This window comes from Coniophora puteana (genome assembly GCF_000271625.1).
Source record: "Coniophora puteana RWD-64-598 SS2 unplaced genomic scaffold CONPUscaffold_14, whole genome shotgun sequence".
NCBI lineage: Eukaryota > Fungi > Basidiomycota > Agaricomycetes > Boletales > Coniophoraceae > Coniophora > Coniophora puteana.
In genome coordinates, this window is record NW_006913066.1 from 911,578 (window position 1) to 932,888 (window position 21,311).

Genomic DNA, 21,311 nt, shown 5'->3' on the forward strand with positions numbered 1-21,311 from the left:
TCTTATTTTCGATCTCGTCGCCTATGCATTCATTTTTTCTCCATCACGTCAAGGTTGTCCTGTTGTTGTCTCATGGCCTCAAATGCACAAGCAAACTCGAAAGAATAGTCAAAGCATAGCATGGAAAGAAAGCATATTGAAGTTGGTATGAATCCACTAAAACAAGTTACAAAATGAAAGAATGAATCGCAGCCACCATCAAGATCAACTCCTCCGTCTCTGCCACCAACACCGCTCGCTTACTCTTCCTCCCCGTCATTCAGATAATACCCCGGCAAAATCCCGATGTTGTCCTCGAGATACCAGTAGCTCCCCGCCGGCGGGCCCGCGTTCGCACCGCTCTTCTTCTTCTTTTTCTTCTTCTTCTCGCCCTCGGGCTTCGGCGGGGCGCCGGTGCCGAGAACGTCCTCCTGCCGCGCAATCTGCACGAACACGGCGGCGATGCCCATCCCCACGCGCAGCGTCTCGAGCACAGGCGGCTCGACAAGGAGCGCGATGCGCGACGTGTACGGGTCGTGTGGCTTCTTGTTTGTGTTCGCGGGTGCGCCGGTGCCCTCTGCGCCCGCGACCGCGCCCGCGCTCGGGGACGCGTCGAGCATTTTCAGGTTGGCTGCGGAGAGGGCGCGCTGGTGCGCGGGGAGCACAACGGGCCCGCGCGAGCTCGGCTTGATGCTCGGCTCGCGGATGTCGCCGCCCAGCGCGTGCGGCCATGGCTCGAGCACGATCTTGCCGAACGTGGTGTCGAGTGCGTCTTCGACGCGGTCCGGGTCGTCTGCGCCGCACAGCTCGCGTCTGCTCGTGCCGGGTGCGCGTTCGGCCTGCGTCAGGGCGGGGGCGAGACCTGGGGTGGGTGCGGAGGCGTCTTGGCCGTCTTCGTTGGCGGTAGATGACGCGGCGGCGGCCGCGGCCTGGGGAGAGGCGCCAGCGGGGATGACGGGCGGGTGCAGAGAGACGATGCGTCGCGTCGAGTACTCGACGATGCCCGTGGTATGTGTCAGCGGGAGCGCGGTCGGCCCGAGGAGGTGGAAGAGCGTGTTCAGCTCGTCGGGGGCCGTCCAGTCGTCCACGACGGGCTGGTCCCACTCGATGCCAACAGCACCGGCGCCTCCATCTGCGTCCGGGATAGGAGCAGTCACAGATGCATCGTCGACCGGACCTTCAGCACCTGGGACGGTCGCTGGTATGTCGGAGCCCCACGTGCCGCCCCAGCCGTTCGAGATTGGGTCGGCGGCAGCATCGCCCTCGGCTGCAGCGGAAGAGGAGCCCCACGTGTCTCCCCAGCCTCCACCCCAGCCTGCGTTGGCGTTGGCATCCACGTCCGCGCCAGAGTCCCACGCATCGCCCCAGCCAATGCCTACGGCGGCCTGTCCATCGATATGAAGCATGCCTGAGCTCTGACCGCCTCCATCCGCAATCGCACCAGCTGCCTTGGCCTCCTCCCTCTGGCGCTTCGCGATGCGTTCCACCGTCGCGCGCTCGTGTGCACGGACTTCCTCTGCAAACCAAGATCAGACTCGATCCAGCTAATTTAGGAGCGCGGCGTCACCCACCCATAGCCTGCGCCTGCGCCCTCTCCCGCTCCTCGCGCTCCCTGCGCGCGTGCTCCTCCTCCTCGGCCTCGTCGAGCTGCCCGCCATACACCACCTCGCGCTTTCGTCCCCAGCAGTCCCTGAGCACCCCACCCAGCGCGTCGGGGAGCGCCTTCGCGGCGCGGTCCGTGAGCGGGAGCTCGTCCTCCGCGCGGCTGCACACCGCCAGCGCGCGCTCGAGCGCCTTCATGGAGGAGGGCTCGGGGAAGACGCGGTTGCGGTGGAGGAAGCGGACGAAGGCAGCGAGGACTTTGGGCGTGTTGGTGAGGAGGTTCATGTAGCTTCCGTTGATCGGTTTATCAGCACGGGTGCTAAAGCATCAAGAAGAAACGAAATGGGGAGACAAAAGAGGGAAAAGAAGAGAAATTTAAGAAAGAAAGGAGAAGTGGGAAAGGAGGGAAAGAGGCTTACTAGATCAGTCCCTTCTCGCGCATATAGCTCGACATAAACACAGTGACCGCCTCGTCGGGCGCCTCGATGAAGCGGTACAGCCGCGCCTCGCGGTCCTCCAGCGCGCGCCGCTTGCGCGCGATCACATTGCTCTCCACCGCGCCCGCCTCGGCGAGCGCGTCCATCGCATCGTACGGCACGCGCGGGAGGGGCCTGCCATTCTCGTCGAACCTAGCGAGCGACTGGTGCGCATCGGGCGCGGCGTCGACCATCGGGATATCGCCGCCGGCGCCGAATTCGTCGTCGTCGTCGTCGTCCATGTCGAAGTCGGAGTCGGGCGAGCCGCTGCGCATCTTTTTGTTGAGGCGGTTGTCGCGGTCGAGGAGGCCTGTGAAGTAGCGGAACTGTGGATGTATTTGTTAGCTGTGCGTTCGGAGATTGTTGTTGGGAGGAGATTTAAAAGCGTGGAGACGGACTTGGTCCCAGATGTACGCTGTCTTGAATGTGCCGTCGTCTGGCCACCTGCGGGTCCTGAGGAAGTCTTCGGCGGCTTGGAGGAGGCGGTCGTCCGGGGCGAGGTCCTGGCTGCATAGCGTGGCATATCAAATAATAGCAGGCGAATTATGTTGTTATTGTCAATGTCATCCCGTGCGGCGCGTCCGAGTTCAGGCGGGCAGATCGTGAAGATCGGACGCGTCGATCGCGTTGACAATGAACCAGTGGGCCGCCAGGAGGTCAATGAGGAGCGTGTGGGCAGAACATTAGTAGCGAGCGATTGTGAGTGCGATCAAAGACACAGGGGAAGATGTCATGGCCACCATGAGCTGGCCAGGACAACGAAGCGCCTCGTCGCCCGCACCCCATCTCCCAGCACACCCACTTCATAAAATGAAGGAACGAGAGCACCGCACTCACCCAGCGCTCGTATGCTGAAACTGCTCGCCCGCCTCCCACTCCTCATACCACGGCACCGCATTCCCATTCTGATCCACAACAGCCGCACTCCCCTTACTCTTCCCCTTCTTCCCCTTCCCGCCGCCGCTGCCAAAGTGGAAGCGGTGCGGAGCCTTAGCAACGCGCCGCTTGCGCGCGTCGGTCTTGGGCGCGTCGGTGTCGTGGTACTTTGCGAGCTCGACGGTCGGCACGCCGAGCGCGTCGCGCTCGATGTCGTCTTCCGCTCCTCCGTTTTCGGGGAGCGGGATGCAGGTCACTTGGATGCCGGAGGCGCGGAATTGGATAAAGGGAACGATGGTGGCGCCGTCTGGGACGGGCGGGAATGGGGGGAAGCGGAGGTCGCCTTCGTTGCTGCCGTTGGCGGTGGCTGGCGCTGAGGGGGTTGCGACGCTCGCGCCGTTGGCGGTGGGTGGATCAGAGGACATTTTGTAGGCGTTGATCGTCGTGGGCGATGAGAGAGATGAGATTTGGAGCGATGGAGGGTTTATATATGTCGTGAGGACAAGAAGCAGCTTTCCGGTTTAGGGGCTTTTGGTCATTCGACCGCGAACTCAAAGAGGCGAACTCAAAGATTGTGGCAAAGGCAAACGCCAGGGCTACGATAAATCGCTCTGATTATGAATTCGTGAGTGTATGTCTTCCATTATGAAGAATGCAAAAGACCGCCAGCAAAACGTCCCAACATGATATATGTACGTATGATATTACAGCAACCATCTTCACCTCCTCATCCTACCGCACCTCCCTCGGCGGCACCCACTCCGGCACCCCGCCCCACTCAAACCTCTCCGCCATAAACGCAGCCCTCGCCACCTCCGGCAAAATCTCGCCATAGTTCTCCGGCAACAGCGCCGCATACCGGTCGTGCCCCGCCTTCACCGCCGTCTTGGCGCGCGTAAAGTCCGGTGGGCCCGGTACACCTTTTCCTCCCCCTGCTCCGCCTGTGAGCGCTGAAGCGCCAAACGAAGGCTGGTTCGTGGTGTTCTGGAAGGGTGCGCTACCGAATGCGGATTGGGGTGCGGAGGAGAACGCAGAGCCTCCAAACGCGGAGGGGGGCTTCGCACCGCTGCCGAACGCAGACGTTGGCGCTGCACCAGCGCCAGAAGAAGAAGAAGAGCCAAAGGCGGACACGGGCACCGTTGGCTGGCCGAACGCCGACGTCTGCGCTAGCGCAGCTGCGTTCCCGAAGCCTGTGCTCCCAAAGGCAGGCGCTGCAGCTGCTGCTGTGGACAAGGAGCCGAACGCAGGAGTCGTGTTTGTCGTTGAGAGATTGCCGAACGCGGATGTGGGTGCTGCAGGCGCGCTGCTCCCGAACGCGGATGTCGTCGGGGGTGCTGCACCAGCGCCAGCACCCCCACCGAATCCGGTGCTGCCAAACGCAGGCGTGGGGCGTGTGCCGAACACAGACGTAGTGCTATTGTTATTGTTCGCTGCATTAGAGCCAAACGCAGACGCCGTGTTGCCCCCTGACCCAAACGCAGAGCCCGTCGTCCCAGAGGCGAACCCAGACGTCCCAAAGGCCGATGACGGTGCATCCCCGCTTCCATCACTGGGTTTAGTGGCCGCGGCTGCAGCAGCAAAGCCCGAGGGCTGCGCTGCGAACGAGGAAAATGCGCCTCCGCCTCCTCCTGAATTTGACGAGGTGCCACTGCCAAATGCGCTGGTTGAAGGAGCGCCAAATGCGCCTGTGGCGGGCTTGATGAGCGACGACGAGCCAAACGCCGAAGGCGCGCTTGTCTGCCCGAATGCGGATGTGCCAGGCTGCGTGGTAGAGCCGAACGCGGACGGTGGTGATGTCGAGGCTGGGGGCTGTCCTGCTTGTGATGGAGCCTGTCCGAACACGAACGCGGGCTGCTGTGTTTGTGTTTGTGAGAAGGGCGACGTGCCCGCCGTATTGCTCGCCGATCCGAACGCAGAGCCAGAGGCGGCGTTGCCAGAGCCAGAGCCAAACGCAGACGTCGTTCCTCCACCACCACCGCCTCCAAACGCGCTCTGCCCAAACGCAGACTGGCCGAAAGCGCTCTTGCCAAAGGCAGACCCGCCTGCGTTGCCCGTGCCGCCAAACGCAGACGGCTGGCCAAACGCCGACGTCGACGCCCCACTCCCCGGGTTCCCGAACGCTGAAATCGACGTCCCGCTCCCTCCTCCCGCACCACCGAACGCAGACGCCCCACCCGCGTTCCCAAATGCCGAAGTGTTGCCCGCGTTTCCAAAGGCCGAGGTGTTGCCCGCGTTCCCGAACGCCGACCCTGACGGCGCACCCATTCCAAACGCCGATGGATTGTTGCCAGCCGTAGAGGCGCTGACGGCGCCGGTGCCGCCGCTCACGCTCGAGGCCTGGGTGAACAGCGCGGTCGGATTCGAGCGCGCGTTGGCGAAGACCTGTTCGGCTGCTGCTATTTTGTCGGATTCGTATTTCATCTGTTTTGCATGTGGCGCGTTAGCGTGTCTGCTGAGCAAGGGAAGTGAAACAAGGAAGGAAAGCGAGAAAAGGGCGGTGAGGGTAGGGCGAGGGCAGGGCGAGGGCAGGGCGAGGGCGAAGGAAGCGGAGAAGGCAAGAACACGGGGGACAGAGGAAGCACGCTACGTACGTATTCGGCGCTCGCGTTTCCGCCCTGCTTGAGCGCCTGCGTCGCGCGCACGCGGAGCTCCTCGAAGGACTCGTCGAGTGCGCTGATGAGCAGCGGCTCGTGCTTCGCGGGGCCGTAGGAGGATAGGGACCACAGGGGCTTGTCTTGCCCTGCGGTGAGGTCGCGCGCGATGCTGTCGATGCTGGGGGTAAAAATGTGTGAGTGTGTGGTCGTTGTGCAAGATGGCATTGGGTTTGGGTGGTGAGGGGAATTGGGGGACGAGGACGTACGAGAACGGGACCTGCTTTGGACCAGCTGGGGCATTATTAGTAGTGTTATTTGGATTCGTCCATGATGCATCTACAACATATCAGCATCACATTTACGCTGGAAAGTGAGACATGGGGAGCGCAATGAATGATACGCACTTCCGAACCCGCCCTGGCGCGTTCTGTCCTGCGGGTGCTCGTTGTGGCATTTGTCGCCGAACCTGCAATTTCCGCGCAGGAAGAATTGACATACTGCCTGTTATTATGTTCGTGTTAGGTGTGCGGGAGGAGTTGGGAGTGCTTACCATGGTGGTGTGGGTGGAGGACATGGAGGAAAGGGGGAACACGTGAAGCGCGTGTGTTACATATCCTGTGTTTGAACCTCCTTAACCTCCTTCCACGTCCTCGGCCCCTCTCACTCTTCCGTCTCTGTTTCAAGAGAAAACAGATCAACAAGACGACATACGACGATGAAGGCTGAATCAGAGACGTCCCAGACGCCCACGCCCACTCCCCAGCCTCAGCAGCAACAGCAGCAGAACGCACAACCACAAGCACAAACGCATGTGCAGCCAATTGCACCGGCTACCCCTCAACCTCAGCACCATCAACACCAGCCTACGCCGACGTACACGCAATGGAGTACCGCTCGTGCGTTGCTCAGCGTCTAGTGCGAGGAGAGCTCGAGCTAATATCGACTGTACAGACATCCCGATTGACCCTGCGCTGCAGCAGCAGTCTCAACCTACGTACGCTCTATGTCTTCATTTAAGTGGGTATATTCTAACGCGGACGATTCCATGGCGCAGGACGACCCCGTACACGCACTACCAGTTCTCGCAGCACTACCCCCAGTTCTCGCATTATCAGTATACGCCTGCGATGACGCCCCAGGCGCGTCAGCAGGCAGCGGCCGTGCCGCCCGTTACGGCTGCGCAGCCTATGACTGCACCTGCGACAGCGGCGGCGAACAACCAGGTGGATACGTCGGATGTGGCGACGCTGAACGATGCGCTCGGGAGCGCGGGTGTCGATTTGCGGGTACGCTTCACGCTGGCATTCACGGCTTGTACATACGGCTGACTCTGTCGCTACGTACCTACACAGGCGGAAGAAGAGTCCCTCCAGCGCTCCTCCGACACGCACCAGATCTACCGTCTGCACGAGGACCGCTCCCGCAAGCAACCCGCCACGCCCAACTTCGACATCCGCTATCTGGGACCGACCATGCGCACCATCGGCACGTCGCACAAGGTCACGAAAATACCAGACGACACCGCCAACTACCTCGCGCTCGCCCTCCGCGCCAGACTGTCGGACCTGGTCAAGGGCATGGTGAAGGCGGCACAGCACCGCACGGACGCGCAGTTCGACAGGCCCGCGAGCACGTACCCCGACGCGGAGGGCACCCCGATGTGGAGCATACGCGTGCGCGCGGACGTGGGGAGGCAGCTCGCGGCGCTGGAGAAGGCGGAGAAGGAGGAGGAGATGCGCGTGCGGAGGGAGCGCAAGGAGCGCGCGGAGCTCGCGGCGAGTCATGCGGCGAATCTCGCGGCGCAGGCGGCGGGGGGCGGGGCCGCTGCTTCGCCTGCGCCGGCGGCACCGGGTGCTGCGGGTGCGGGGAGTGCGATGGTTGTGGACGGGGACGACGGGGCGGGGGGCGCGGGCGGGGAGGGGCAGGCGAAGAAGAAGAGGAAGAAGGAGGGCCCGGGTGTGACGGCGAAGAATATGAGCGAGGACGTGCGCAAGAAGATGTCGAACGCTGTTGCGAGCCAGGCGGCGGGGATTGGCGGGAAGTATGCGTGGATGACGGCGGCGACGTCTGCTGCGACGCCGAAGCCTAAGCCTGCGCCTGCTGCTGCTACTCCTGCCCCTGCATCGACACCGACTCCTAGTGGTAGCAACGGCGCCACTACGAACACGGGGACGGCGGCTGGGCCGACGCCGGCGACGCCCGCCACAACGACCGCACCTGCAGCGAACACTACAGGAGCGGGGAGTTCGTGGGCGAGGCCATATGTCTCGACGACGAAGCCAGCGACGGCAAAGGGGTCTGAGGACGACGCTCGGATGGCGATCACGATGCGGGACGCGATGTTTGTGATTGAGAACGAGCGCGGGCACGGAGGAGGACGAGGAGCTGCTCTTGGATGGACTTAGCTTGTTCTTATTCTTATACTATAGCATAATGACGAGTTTGTTTTATGTTTTAAACATAAGAAATAGCCCCTGTATCTGTCTTTGTCCGAAAGAGGAAGGGGCATGTTGAGCTCGTCGTTGCACGCGTTGGCCTCAGACTTTGGACGTCGTGCAGCATGTCCATCTCAACGCACGCAGAGTCCTCAAAACGTTCAAATCTCGTCGATGTGTGCGTTATTATTGCTAGCTGACTACCGCTTTGTGCGTCTGACACGTCTGCAGAACATACCAGCAGCTGCACTCCATCCTCTCCGGCCACATCGAGGGCACCTCCCCCGACCAGGTCCGCGACCTCCTCGCACCCCGCGTCGACACCCTCCGCGACGTCGCATGGCCATTCGGCAGGCCCTCGGACGCGTCTAGAAAGGCCGTCGAGTCGGGCAAGGTCGAGCTCCCCGATGGCGTCGTGCTCACCCCGGACAGCGTCGACAAGGAATGCGTCCGTGCGCTCAGCGAGCGGTTCGACATCGACGAGATCCACGCGCTCGTCCTCCTGCGCTCGTTCCTGTACAACGAGGGGCTGCCGTCGGTCGCGGGCGTCGTGAAGGACGGCCTAGGCGAAAAAGACGACGGGAAGGACAAGGAGAACGAGACCGAGAGACAGCAAGACTCTAAAGGAAACGAAAAGGAGAAGGAGCACGACAAGGACATCATCATCGCCGAGCTCCTGTCCGCCATCGGCCCCTTCTACTACGCCGAGCGCCTCGCCGCCCTGCGCACACTCATCCCGCTCTTCCGCGCGCACGAGAACCCCGCAGACCCCGCGCACCCGCCCGCCGCATCCGCCCTCGCGCGCATCCTCGCGCCCGACGGCCCCGCGTTCGTCGAGGCGCTCGTCAGCGCCTACACCGCCAAAACGCACGCCGCCGTCCCCGCTGCGTTCGCCAGCGACCCGCGCGCGGCCGCGCGCTGGGCGCGGCAGAATGTGCGGGAACAACTTGGGCTGCTCGAGGTGCTGTTCTGGGCGCTGTGGGCGTCTGTCCCGTGCACGGGCGCGCTCGTCGTGCGCGTGTTCGAGACGGCGTATGCGAGCGCGCTGGGCGCGCGCCAGCGCAATGCGACGCTGTTGCTCGATCCGGAGGGCGCGCAGCTGCAGCGGGACGCGGCGGCGCTGTGGGTTCTGGTCACGGTGGAGGTGTTGGAGCTGGAGCGCGTCGCGGGGCGGGAGGACGTGGATGTGGCGGAGACGCCGCGGGATGAGCGGATATATACGAGCGATCCGGGCGCGCTGGAGAGGGTGCATGAGTTGGTGACGGACCCGGCGAACGGGGACGCGCAGTTCGCGTGCACGTATCTCGCGTGGGCGTTTGTGCTGTCGCGGCTGGGCGCGATGGCGGAGGAGGCGAAGAGCGTGCCGAGTGCGTATCGTGCGTTTTTTGAGAAGGTGATGCCGCATCAGCACCACCACCAGGGCGGCAGGGCGAAGGAGCGTGAGCCGCTGCATGTGCTGATGGCGAGGACGGTCGTGCAGGCGGATGCGGGGCTGTTTCAGCTGCTGCTGACGCTGCTCACGGCGTCGCCGCTGTTTGTGACGACTGTAGCATGGAAGACGGGCTCGACGGTGACAGATCCGAACGCGGTCGCGTATCGCTCGGTGCTCAAAGGTGTGCTACCGTCTGGTTCTATCCCCGCAAGCTGTTTTCTTACATTCATTTCCCTACTACCAGGCCTCATCATCGCCCTCGTTGAACTCGTCCCCGTCGAACAAATCCCCGACTTTGACGCACTAGTCGAGGTCTGGATCGCCCTCTTCGGCCGGAGCGAGCCACACGCCGTCAGCGGCATCTGCCGCCAATTCTGGGTCGCCGACTGGCGCCAGAGCGCCGCGCGGCGCGCAATCTTCGACGTCGCGCGCGCACGCTTCCCCGTGCACTTCCGCCCGCTCGTGCGCCTCCTGCGCGCGCTGTCCGCCGCGGGATTCCTCGACACCGACCCGCTCGCGGCGTCCGCGGACTCGCACAGCTCGCGCAGTCTGAGGGCGATCGCGGGGGACGCGGGCGGGCAGGAGGGCTCCGCGGAGGCGCAGGCGGAGGAGGAGAGGGCGGTGTGTGCGCGGCATGTGTTTTATTATTTTGACAGGCTGCCGACGTTTTCGCTCGTTATTCCGCTTGCGTCGACGGCGGGCCCGAATGCGGTGTATGAGCGCGTTGCGCATGGCGCGAGCCCGTATACCGGTCCTGGGCTGTCGTACACGAACTTGCGGCCTATCGTCTTACCGGGCGGTGGCGTTCTTCCCGCACGCAGCGTTGGCCGCTTGTTGAGCGGCGACGGCGGCGAGCATGTGGCTGTGTGCTGGGCTCACGAACACTCGGGGTGGCGCGTGCTCGTTGAGGTGCTCGTGGATTATGTTGGCAGGAGGCGAATGGCGAGCGCGGGTCAGGGCCAGCGGATGCCCGGAGAGCTCTACCAGGACGTGTCGTATGGGCGCGCAGGGAAAACGAGTCAGCCGCTAAGGCTCAAGCTGGAGGACGTGGGCATGGAGGTGGATGTACAAGCGGACGGACAGAGAGCAGGAGACGAGGCGATCGCGACGGATGCGCTGGACCTTATACGGAGTATCATCCAGGACGACGGGCCCGTAGCAGAGGAGCTCCTGGAAGCGCTGGAGAAAGGCGACGCGACAGCATCTCCAACCAACGGCGCACCTCCCGGAGACCAGCAAAGCCAAGGCCAGGGCAAAGGAAACGCCCCCGACCTCGTCCAACTCACAACGACCATCCTCGAAGAAGCGCTAAGCCGCCCGCGCCCGCGCGGTGGCGGCCCGTTCGCGCAGACGCAGCTCGTCACGAGCGCGATGAGCGTGCTCGCCGCGCTGCTCGCCCTCCCGAAGCACGCGACGCGCGTATGGCTCTACCTCCGCTCCACCGCCGCCCTCTTCTGCCCTTCTGGCGGGCACGACAGCAAGACAGGCTTCGCGGCTGTTGCGCTGCCGGCCGAGCGCGCCGCGGGGACGTACACGATGACGCGGGCTCTACTTCACCTCGCCCAAGCTCTCCTCAGCGAGGCGTGCGCATCTGCGCTGGCAGTGCTGCCAGGCAACAGGCGCCTGCAGCAAGTGAAGGAGGAGGTGCTCCTCCGCGCTGCGGGTTTCGTGCACGGCGAGGTGTGGGTCGAGCATCTCGGGTGGCGCTATGCGCAGATCGGGGAGCGCTTCGAGCTCGGGCGGCGCGCGGCGGCGTTCTTCGCGGATGTGCTCGCGCTCGCGCCGCCTGCGCTGGGCGAGGGGGAGTCCAGACTGTTCCCCGCGCTCAGTCGCGCGGTGGCGGATGTGCTGCTGTATCGGGCGACGACGAGCAGCGTGGGCCCGCTGGTCAGTGCGATTGCGGCGGGGCCGGCGGCGCTGCATTCGTTGTATGCGAGTAGGCGGTATGGGGATGCGCGGAGGCTGGTGTTTTTGCTCGAGGCGGATCTTAGGCTGGTGAGGCTGGTGCTCAACATCAAGCAGCAGGCTAGCGCTGCTGACGATGCAAGCGAAAATGGGAACAAGCCGTGCCTGCTCGAGCAAGCTCTGTGCTCTCGTGTCGCTGGTGGCGCTGGGCTGGGTGATTCGCTTCGCGCCAGGGTGGACCCCGTAGACGTTCTCGCGACGTACGTCAAGGAACGCGCTCTGGGCGCTACGGTCCCGCTCGAGGCCATGCGGGTGCTCTCTGCGCTTTGTGCGTCGCTTGCAGGCGCACATACGCTCGTCGGACACCTCGCGAACCCAGAAGCGACCGTTGCTGCGCTCGTTCGTATTGTGCAACACCCGTACGAGGAGCTCAATCTGCGCAATGCTGTCTGGGGCTTCATCTCTCTTGCGGTGGACAAGGAGCCAGCGCTCGCGAACTTGTTTGTTACAGGACGGTTCAGGGTGCCGAGCAAGGGCAAGGCAAAGGAGAAGGAGGAGAAGGAGGGAGCCGATGGCAAGGAGGAGGGAGGATCGTCGCCAAGCGCCGTGGATATCGCCTCTCGCACCCTGGTGCACTGGAAGGAGCTCTGTGATGCGAACCCGCAGCTGCTCGCGTCCGTGCTGCGCTTCCTCGACGTCGTCTGGAAGCATGGGCTCGAACACAAAGCACTCATCGATGCGACGCGCAAGGATACCGGCTTCTGGAAGGCGCTTGCTGCGATCACGGAGGAGGAGCTCGGTCCGGACCCGGACTACGCGACGGAGAACTTCGTTACGATCGACGGCGCGCGGCGGTCCAGTCTCCATGAGGCCACATCTGCGCAGGCATACCGATACATGGTCAAGTCGTATGCGGTCCACATCATTGGGCAAGACATGTATCTCCAGCCACCGCCTGCGTCGCCGAGCGACCCACTTCCCAAAACCATCAGCTACGATCAACTCGCACCGGTGTTCAAGTCCGAAGACCAGCTGAATGAACTCATACTCGAGGCGCAGTGCACGTCGTTCGACCCGACGCTCTACGACACACTCTCACAAGAGCTTCCCACGAGCTTCCCGGGCTTGACGCTCGAGCAGATCCGGTCGCAGGAGCCCATGACGGATCGCGAGTTCGGGGACGACTACCAGTACTTGCCGAGCCTGCTGCGGAGCCGGTTGACGCACTGTGCGACGACGGACGAGCTGTTGCATGCCGCAGAGGAAGTCGAGAAGAAGGTCATGTCTATCAACCTCAACCTGTCACTTACACAGGCGCAGGTCGCGCTCGGCAAGTCGTGGCAGTTCCTCCTAAAGCAGGTTATGCCGTTCGTCCGACTTGAGCCGAACGTGCGCCCGATTCTGCTAACGATTGCTGCGACGGTCTCGGCGGACCTTGCCGGCGAGAAGCGCTCGGGCGATATGATGGCGAGGATCCATGGGACGAATCTGGGGCTGCTGCTCTCGCTAGTGGAGGTTGCGTGGTTCTCGACAAAGGACACGGACGAGGAGATCAAGTCGTTCATGAAGCTCGTGCGGAATCTACACTATATCATCCAGAACGAGGCGCAGCCGCCGTCACTCTCCTTCCTGGGCAAGGTCACGACGCCATTCCACCGCGCTCTGCTTCAGATCATCTACTTCACCGTGCGGCAATGCCGCAACCTCAGCAGCCGGCCGAAGGCGCTCAACGCTGAGCGGAGACTCGACATCGCCTCGATGCTGAACGCGACGCTCGTGCTCGTGATTGATGCGCTCAAGCTCGTCTTTGACACGGCGCGAACGCGGCTCGATCTCGATGTGGACCGCGACATGGAGTTCCTCGTTGCCATCTTCGAGCAGTGCACCCGCCCAGACATCAACGTCTCGTCTCTACATTGGCTTACCAGGTGTGCAGAGTCGGACGTGATCCAGGCGTCACTCGAGCTGCTCGTCCGCGCGGACATCGCCGGCCTCGGCGACGTGGCGCTCCTCAGACAGCGAAGGCAGCCTTTGTATGCTCCGCATGTCCTCACATTCCACATGGCACTTGCTAGTGTGCCTGCGGGAGCTGAGCGCTTCGCCAGTGCGGGTTTCGTCTCGGCATACAGCAACAACGCCTTGAGTACCGTCTTGAGTGCCGCCGCATTGGAAGTGGTGCTCCCCGAGTTTCCTGGCGAGCGAAGCCCAGCGCACTGTGCATATGTTGGCATGGTGGCGGTGGTAGCTAGCGTGGTGAGCACACTCGGCGTGGAGAAGGGCAGGCAGCAATACAGCCACTACTTCTTCGATCGTGAGGCATGCGGCTTTGTTCAGCATTACGGCCGCCAGCTGGAAAGAGCACTCGGGTGGCGCGTCGGCGAGCCCATTACGCTGCCGCTGCTAGAGGAGATGGAGGAGGCTGTGCATCTGTTCGGTGCAATTGCGAGGAACGCACATGCTGGGCCGTCAACATCGTCGGTCAAGAGAGGAAGCAAGGAAGGGGGCGGAGAGGCTGTGGAGAAGGTATTGAGGGCATTCTCGACGCATGCGCTTAGGTTGCTCCAGCAGATCAACTACGCGCTCACACACCCACACCATCTCGCAAGTCTCCTTGAACCCGTCACAGCCGAAGAACGGGCGCTGTTCGACCGCGAACCGCGTGACGGGGGTTCTTCTACCTCTTCGGCCTTGACGCTTGCAACGTCGTTGTCAGCATCAGCATCAGCGCTGGACATGCTGGACCTGCAAAAGCATCCGCTGACCGCTCGGCTCGTGCATAGATTGTTCAGACTCGCAGGCACGCTCGCATGTGCACTGAATGACACGAGCCAGGCGTATGATGTGCTCCTGGGCGAGCAAGACGAGTGGCCAACGCACGAAGCACTCGTCGTTCCCGTACGTTACCAATTCCCGTGCCAAAAAACCAAGTACTAACATCAACATTACGCAGCATTCAAAGGTTGTGCTCTCCGAAGCCACGTCCCTCGGCACACTCCTCGAACTCTCCAACGTCATGCTGGATGCTCTCCGTGCGCTCGTCTCCCGCCCACCTGGGCAAGCGCTCGCTCCGCCCACATCAGTCACGGGTCCCACTGAAAACCCGCTCGACGCGGCAGGCGGCGCACGGCTTGCGCGCACGGCACTCGAAGCGCTGCTCCTCTACTCGATAACGCAACTCGCTTTGTGGCTCGCCAAGCCCGACTTCGACCCTGCCACGTCCTCGCCCTCTGGAGGCGGCGATATGGAAATGGACGAGCTGCAGCCTCACGCGGACGGAGGGCGGGAGCTGAGTCTCGCGCCCGCTTCGTCAGGGTCAGCGTCAGGCGGGCGAAAAAGCGCGAGGGGTGCGTCGACGTCGCTCACGCTTGCTGAGCGGTTGAGAAGGGGTATGACGGGTGAGATGGCGTCGGATCTGCAGAGCTTGCTCGGCAAGAGTAAGCCAGTTCTTGCGAAGAGCGAGAGCGTTCTTGGGCAGGGTCAGGTAGATCTTACGGATGTGCTGACGAGGTTTTTGAACGAGCGGATCATCGCTGCGTAGCGATAGCAATGGGTTCGAATACGGTATGACGCACATCGTGAGGAAGCGGTAATGGTACGATAGATAAAAGTACTGTAGATATTTAATCTCAATATGATCTGTTGTTTGCTTTTCTTTCCCTACGTTATACGTTTTCACTTGCCTGGCGGTATTACAGCTACAACCCACTCAAAGTTCATTTATTATATTTTCTTAGCCGAATTGAGGCGGTTCTTACAGGGTTCGCACATGCGCTAGACTGATGTCCACTGTTGGAATCCCTCCCGTCTTCCTCTCCTGCGCTGTGGACAAGTTGATGAAGTGTGGTATGATACAATCCCATCAGCACCTCGCTCACTTTACATCGTATCGAGACCAACGCAGCTAACATTTTCAAGCGGATCCACTGACATCAAGCTGACGTTCTAGTTTGAAGTTTGGGCGCTGACCTCTGTATCGCAAGCGGCATTAAAATATGCCATGGGAGCGAGCGACCTATCCCAGATGCTACACAGCTTCTCAGAACGTTGCGGTTCGCCATAGTACCGAAGATAATTGATAATGTGTGAGGCCTTTACCGAGCGTCTGGAAATGAGCATGAAAGCCCACGCGTGTAGTGCACCGCATCGCACAAATCGATCGCTGAGACAAAAGGCGCCACATGCTTTCATTTACAGACATCGGATCTGCTGAGATCCGCTGATAAGTGGAGGCTTCACCGGCACCGCCACGCGGGCGTAGCACAGCTTCCGCAAATCCCCAATCGCAAGCGTTGCCATACATAGTTTCTGCTCCTTTTTACAAGGGTCCGATGCCGACCTGCCAGGCGTAAATTTTTGACAGATAGACCTTGGCTTGCTGATCAGAGTTTCTGGAATAACCATATGTGTGCACACAAAGCCATGCCCAACAAAGGCGCGCCTTATCAAGTTTCATGTTTTATGTAAATGACTCGAAGGGTATAGATGCGTGCATGATGTTCATTGACCGCATGGGTCACTGCGACACAAACGTTCTTACACGAAAGAAAGGAGAAGTGCTTATCATACATCATCCAACCTGTCTTATGGACTGCAACCACACGATCATGGACTCGTAGCTAGAGCGGTTTGCACAGGCCCGGGCAGTGCCCTGACCCAACCTTACACTTGCCCTTACATCCCCATCTGACAGAGTCTTTGTTGACAAATGATCGAGCCAAATGAAACAGACTTGTTCCCAAGAACGTTCTTTCTGGTTTGAGAACAAACACGTACAGCCTGAGATCATGAACATTGTGGTGCATGCATTTGACATTTATTAGCAGGCGTAGATGTGGCTTGGTCTGCATTTACTTATAAAGTGCCGTGACAGTGGTATCCCCTTCAACGTCAATCCACCTAACTTTAATCTCCTCCTAGAACAATGACTTCGTCTTTAACGCCTCTAGAGCAAGCCGAGCAGTTCGCATATGGTACGCAAGCCAAATCTCTACCTGATACGCAGAAGTAGTAGTAACACTGTACTAGCGTCAGGCTTTACGATTGTCGTTTATGCCTTTCGTGAGTTAGGTTTTTCTGGAACATGTATTCCTGGATTTTATCTCACGTAACCCAGTACTGGACATTGGCAGAGAGGTAACAACATTTCGCCAAACCACACTCGGGATTAGGGTTACTGTCATTATTCATCGATCAGGTCGATTTGATTTGGGTAAGCGTCTGGTAAGAAACTATGATAAGTCATTGACGACGGATTTTAGTCCAAAAAGATTTCCGTCGTGACCATGTATATGCCACGGTATATACTCCCGTTTTCTTGGACCATTGGTATGCCCCTGACGCTCCTTGAATTTTTTGCTTTTCAGCTGCGTTACGGCGGTATTCTCTGGGCAATTTAAGTCATGTTGATGCAAACCTTCGTCCTAAATTCAAGTGAGCTACAGCGACGTGATGTGTATGTTCCAAGTAATTTGTTACGAGCTCGAGTTTACCCTCACTAGTGTGTAACATTGTATACACTCAGGAACTTATCGAAGTGCGTCATAACCGTATTTATATCTCGTTGCCGATTCTCATCATAATTTTCTAGAAGTACGTCTTCTCGTTTATTGTTATTTCCAGACTTTCTCTGACTCACCATGATATAGGCGTGAGTAAAATGTAGCTGAAGTTCGATATCGGCCACTAACAAAAATTGCTTGCTGCTTTGCAGCACTCGTTCCGGCCTGGACGGATAGCATCTTAGTCTTTATCATCACGTTTTTGTTGCAAGGTTCGTCAGCTTAATTATTGAGTGCGATTATCTGACAGGAATGATAGCGATGATGGCTGTCCGAGTTTGTATACTTCTCGGAAAGCCAAGAAAGCTCATGATCACCTTAGCGGTGGGGTTCTTCATAGGGCAAAGCGCCAGACTATTTGCAATCATCTACAACATGACACTCATGAGTACCGGGAGAACACAGGTCTCCTGGTTTGATCCCGTGGCAGATGGATCGATCTTGATCTTTGAACTTGCTCTCTGCATTTTGGTGCTTTACTATGTGTTCTTAAGATTTAGAGAGAGGCGTCGTCCAGGCATCAAGGTGTATAACGACTCAAAGCAGACACTCTCGAGTTTCCTGGTACGCGCTAATGCATTTTACTTTGTTATGTATGTCCTTCCATTCTTATATATAAATTAAACCTAACCTTTTCTCTGCTAGTGCATTGTACAACTTATCAGTACCGATGTTAATCCAGCTCCCTTTCCTACTCCCGGTAAGCCACTACAGCTAAGCTGCCTTGCCCTAACCAAGTATTTCGAACTAAGTCGGCCCCAAGTTTGTAGGCATTTTTATGGTCGTATACATCCCCATCGAGTTTGTATTCTATGCGCTTGCGGGAGCGGGTATGATTCTTGATATTCGTATGATGAACGATGAAGATCTTGCTAGCTTTAGCTCGACCCGGATTTCCTCGCTACATTTTTCTAGTACTTTAACCACTCGCACGAGAGATAATGAAGAGTATTAGTTTAGCTACGACTCTGTTTGGTTTCCTTGATGATATGACAGAATCCGAAAAACCTAGCTCTACGGCCTTTGTCGTGTTCAGTTTTCAATATGAGATATTCCAGCAATCTATGTTCTCATAGTAGCAAACTAGAAGGGCTGATGTAGATAGGGGATTTCGAAAAGTAACACGTAGGATACCCACACAAGAAGGAATTCAGCTATATACAGTAAAGTCAGAATGACGGGGTATATCAAAGAGAACACACAACAATGCTAAAGCTGAAACAGCGACATAATTAGATTTGCGGAACTCATAACCATAGCGGTACTAGTGGTGTGTCAGACTGACAGGGCTTGGAAGCTCTCCGTAACTGCTATCGGATATAATAGTCCAACGCGGAAGTAGCGACAGCTTCAGGTTGGCTGTATTGGACACGGCATGCTCTCCATATGCCTCCTTGCGTATATCGAGCATCATCCACGGCCCAATGACACCGTAGAAAATGTACTTGAGTGCAGAAAACGTGATCCAGTATAAACCCTTGGACTAAGCACCTCTTGTTTAGCTTCCCAATGTTCTGTGGCAAACGCCACTGGGCATGATCACTCACTGAATCGACCCACTGGATCTCTTCAAGTGCAGTAACTAGGAGAACGAAGAATGCCCTAGATGGAGTACTCAATAACCAACGTAAACCGAGACGGGATACAGCTCGCTTACAGAAAGAAGTACAGCAAGTTGCCCCGGATGAGAGTAGATACCACATTACCGAAGATATAACTCGAGGCACCATGGGTCCTAGCTCTTTTGATAATGTGAATTATAGCAAATAAGCAGAGTAGAAGCTCAAAAGCGACGAGCGACCCTTTTGACCATGGGGCCAGCCATCTATTCCATGACGGGGTAGTATTTCTGAGCGAGCACCCTTCGACAACGTGCTCGTTGAGGTGGTCTGAGAACGAGAAAGTTCAATGCACTCTCCTACAGGCTGCTTGTTAACCTTTACCTGATCCTCCTGCGTATGCCAATATGGACAACATATCATCCACCAGCGAGAGTCCTTGGGAGATGATGAAGGCCGTGAGAAGAATGACATAAACTTTGCGCGGCGTGCCCAGGAGGACCCACACCCGCATCGCCATCATCCCTACACAAGGCAAAGTTGGACTCTGCGCAACCCTGAAGATAATACATTTGGCGTACCTTGTAGGAGACAAGTCAATATATATTTAGTGACTTGTTGTACGTTATATACTTGATAGCCTAAGAAAATGTGAACATCGGCGAGCCGTGCCAATAAATTGCTGGACTTACACCTAGCAAGCACGCGCATGTCAGTGTCACCGGCTGTTTTGCGACAACGTTGCACAGTCATGTTTACAATGCTTACCCCTGACAAGGAGAGAAACCAAGAGATAAGCAATTCGTGGGGTCAGACGTATCAACCTAACTTACGTATCCTGTTGCTGGAACACCCATATTGAGGCCTTTTGAACGAGAGTCAACATCCGACAAGAGGTACTTATGGCGTCACTAACAAAAGTCTGATCTATCACAAGCAAAAAGACACATGAGCATGTGATTGGACAACAATGACCGTCGTCAACTAACATGGCCCAGAGAAGACCAGCATAGCGTAACTGGAATACAATAAGTACGAAAATACTCTGCAACTTCAAGCGGCGCTGCGGAGCGGAGAGGAAGTCGTACCATAACATAAGCAGCAGTTCCAACGAAGTACTTCCGTGTTGACGTCCGTCGTATCTACAAGATATCAGCAAACAACAGAGTCAAAGGCGGGTCCATCATACCCATACAAGGTCCACCTGTGTCAAGGAAAGCCATTACTGGAAAGCAGGATTTGAGAAGGCCTAGCCGCTGCGCACCTCGAGCCCGAAGCTAATAACTGAGATCCGACGATGTAAATGAAAAGAACTAGAATGGATCTTTCCCGAAGGTACGGTGCTAACCTTGATCAAAGACGACTATTGTTAGTCCTGAGACTGTGTTTATGCACATGAGTGACAAGTACTAGCGCGTGCCAGTGAAGGCATCCAAGTGATGAACCGGCTAACCCATGGCATACGTCGCAGTGAATATATAGTCAGTATCCACCACTGCTGTACATTCTTGGTCGTTGGATGGCATGACACGTATGATTTAGGACGGCGACGAGGAATGTAATAAAAAGCAAAGGAGTGATATGAGCGGTTTTCGCCAAAGAAACGCACCATGAATCCCGCCTTGGTATATATACTTATCGGATTACCCACGAAAATCTTTCATAATGGAAGCTTTCCACTTACAGTGCGGCGACTACAATTGCGAAAGCTGACAGCGCTCAGCTATGGTGATGAAGAGATAGGTGAAATTTACCCGTCCCTGTTCACCCGCAATATGCGCGCACTGAGCGTCAAATACGTGGTGAACAAACAGTGGCGTATGCATCGACATCATTGCATGCTTCTGCGAGTCCTTCTGGTCAACTTTTATTATGGATATATGTAATCGTGAGAGCCAATGAGCACGTAAGTTACGTACTTTAGCTGGTTCGAAGTCAATAATGCGGGTGAACGTTCTATACGATGACCCAATCTGCGCTAATTGCTTCGCGGGAACGTTCTACTTGCGCGGATTAGAGGGTGAAGTTAGTGGCGATAAATCTATTTTCAGGATAAAGATGAGTGTCAACGAGAGACATACCTACATGCAGCGAATCATGGAAGGCAACTTGATACTATGTTCGGTCTAAACATCAGAAACAGAATCAGAGCAAGTTCCAAAAAGAAGCACATACAAACTAGACGAGCGTTACGTCGTGATAAGAATCGAATCTTGAATCAATAACATTGAGGGAAAGTAGGATATCACCATGAGAGTATGTGGTAGGATAACGATCGTTAGTGTTTCGGCTTCGAGTTTCCAGGCGAAGACCGTGGCCAGATAGTACATGTACGAGTACAATACTGTATATCCCTGACTACCTCTTGTTGGACTCAAGGCGAAAGGGAACGCAAAACAAGAGCCCACTTAACAAGGGAAGAGCTTTTCATGCCATTCGCGCATTTCCAACCATCCACTTCGGCCTTTCCCTTTATCGCGACATTCTCCTTTCCGCGCTTTCTGGTTCTCGGAGTTGATCGCAGGTTGCGATTCCCTGGATAACATTCGTATGAGATACCTCTGAAGCGTGACGCCATGGCTTCTAACGCTCACCTCAGAATAAGGAACACGTCACAACGACTATCTTTGCGCACGCGACATTCGCCCCGGGCCTCGGCTTTGCTTCAGGTGTCGGGCTCAGGACCACCTCCTTGCTTCGAACATGGAGTGCATATATACATGCCGTGAGGGTACACATTGAAGCGCCAGGGACGCGACGCTGATACTATTCGTCGCGGAGAGTTTTACATCTGCCTTGACGCCCTCTCGTCTGACCCTGGTTTGTCTTCATTTGATGGAGCATGCTCACCCTCTGTTTTTGTTTTTCTGCTTCGTAAGGTGATGCGTCTGATAT

The 21,311-nt window shown here is 57.7% G+C and overlaps 6 protein-coding genes across 6 annotated transcripts; 3 read left to right on the forward strand and 3 right to left on the reverse strand.

The window, feature by feature from the left end:
- Nucleotides 1–34: 34 nt before the first annotated feature.
- CONPUDRAFT_84977 (uncharacterized protein) lies at nt 35–3,375 on the reverse strand. The gene is made up of 5 exons (XM_007775441.1): nt 2,895–3,375; nt 2,456–2,564; nt 2,001–2,383; nt 1,551–1,870; nt 35–1,495 (listed from the first exon to the last, which is right to left on the reverse strand). Exons 1-5 carry the CDS (start codon nt 3,356–3,358, stop codon nt 240–242), a joined length of 2,532 nt encoding a protein of 843 aa, XP_007773631.1. The 5' UTR covers nt 3,359–3,375; the 3' UTR covers nt 35–239.
- A 226-nt stretch (nt 3,376–3,601) lies between these two features.
- On the reverse strand, nt 3,602–6,101 carry CONPUDRAFT_168947 (uncharacterized protein; the record flags this gene model as incomplete). The annotated part of the gene is made up of 5 exons (XM_007775442.1): nt 3,602–5,354; nt 5,525–5,705; nt 5,794–5,863; nt 5,932–6,028; nt 6,078–6,101. 5 exons carry the CDS (start codon nt 6,099–6,101, stop codon nt 3,666–3,668), a joined length of 2,061 nt encoding a protein of 686 aa, XP_007773632.1. The 3' UTR covers nt 3,602–3,665.
- Nucleotides 6,102–6,654: 553 nt separating this feature from the next.
- CONPUDRAFT_64243 (uncharacterized protein) lies at nt 6,655–7,932 on the forward strand (the record flags this gene model as incomplete). Its single annotated transcript, XM_007775128.1, has 2 exons — nt 6,655–6,813; nt 6,880–7,932. The coding sequence occupies 2 exons, from the start codon at nt 6,655–6,657 to the stop codon at nt 7,930–7,932; spliced, it is 1,212 nt and encodes a 403-aa protein (XP_007773318.1).
- Nucleotides 7,933–8,057: 125 nt separating this feature from the next.
- Nucleotides 8,058–15,052, forward strand: CONPUDRAFT_168949 (uncharacterized protein). Its single transcript, XM_007775443.1, has 4 exons — nt 8,058–8,140; nt 8,194–9,575; nt 9,639–14,194; nt 14,250–15,052. The coding sequence occupies exons 1-4, from the start codon at nt 8,088–8,090 to the stop codon at nt 14,835–14,837; spliced, it is 6,579 nt and encodes a 2,192-aa protein (XP_007773633.1). The 5' UTR covers nt 8,058–8,087; the 3' UTR covers nt 14,838–15,052.
- Nucleotides 15,053–16,220: 1,168 nt separating this feature from the next.
- On the forward strand, nt 16,221–17,780 carry CONPUDRAFT_76750 (uncharacterized protein; the record flags this gene model as incomplete). The annotated part of the gene is made up of 10 exons (XM_007775444.1): nt 16,221–16,269; nt 16,331–16,357; nt 16,413–16,508; nt 16,663–16,729; nt 16,821–16,832; nt 16,945–16,946; nt 17,010–17,069; nt 17,108–17,421; nt 17,503–17,557; nt 17,734–17,780. 10 exons carry the CDS (start codon nt 16,221–16,223, stop codon nt 17,778–17,780), a joined length of 729 nt encoding a protein of 242 aa, XP_007773634.1.
- Nucleotides 17,781–17,927: 147 nt separating this feature from the next.
- Nucleotides 17,928–19,813, reverse strand: CONPUDRAFT_76751 (uncharacterized protein; the record flags this gene model as incomplete). The annotated part of the gene is made up of 13 exons (XM_007775445.1): nt 17,928–18,011; nt 18,143–18,340; nt 18,405–18,459; nt 18,515–18,746; nt 18,801–18,941; nt 18,998–19,057; nt 19,109–19,141; nt 19,185–19,186; nt 19,250–19,343; nt 19,392–19,434; nt 19,505–19,558; nt 19,681–19,700; nt 19,765–19,813. 13 exons carry the CDS (start codon nt 19,811–19,813, stop codon nt 17,928–17,930), a joined length of 1,065 nt encoding a protein of 354 aa, XP_007773635.1.
- Nucleotides 19,814–21,311: the final 1,498 nt, after the last annotated feature.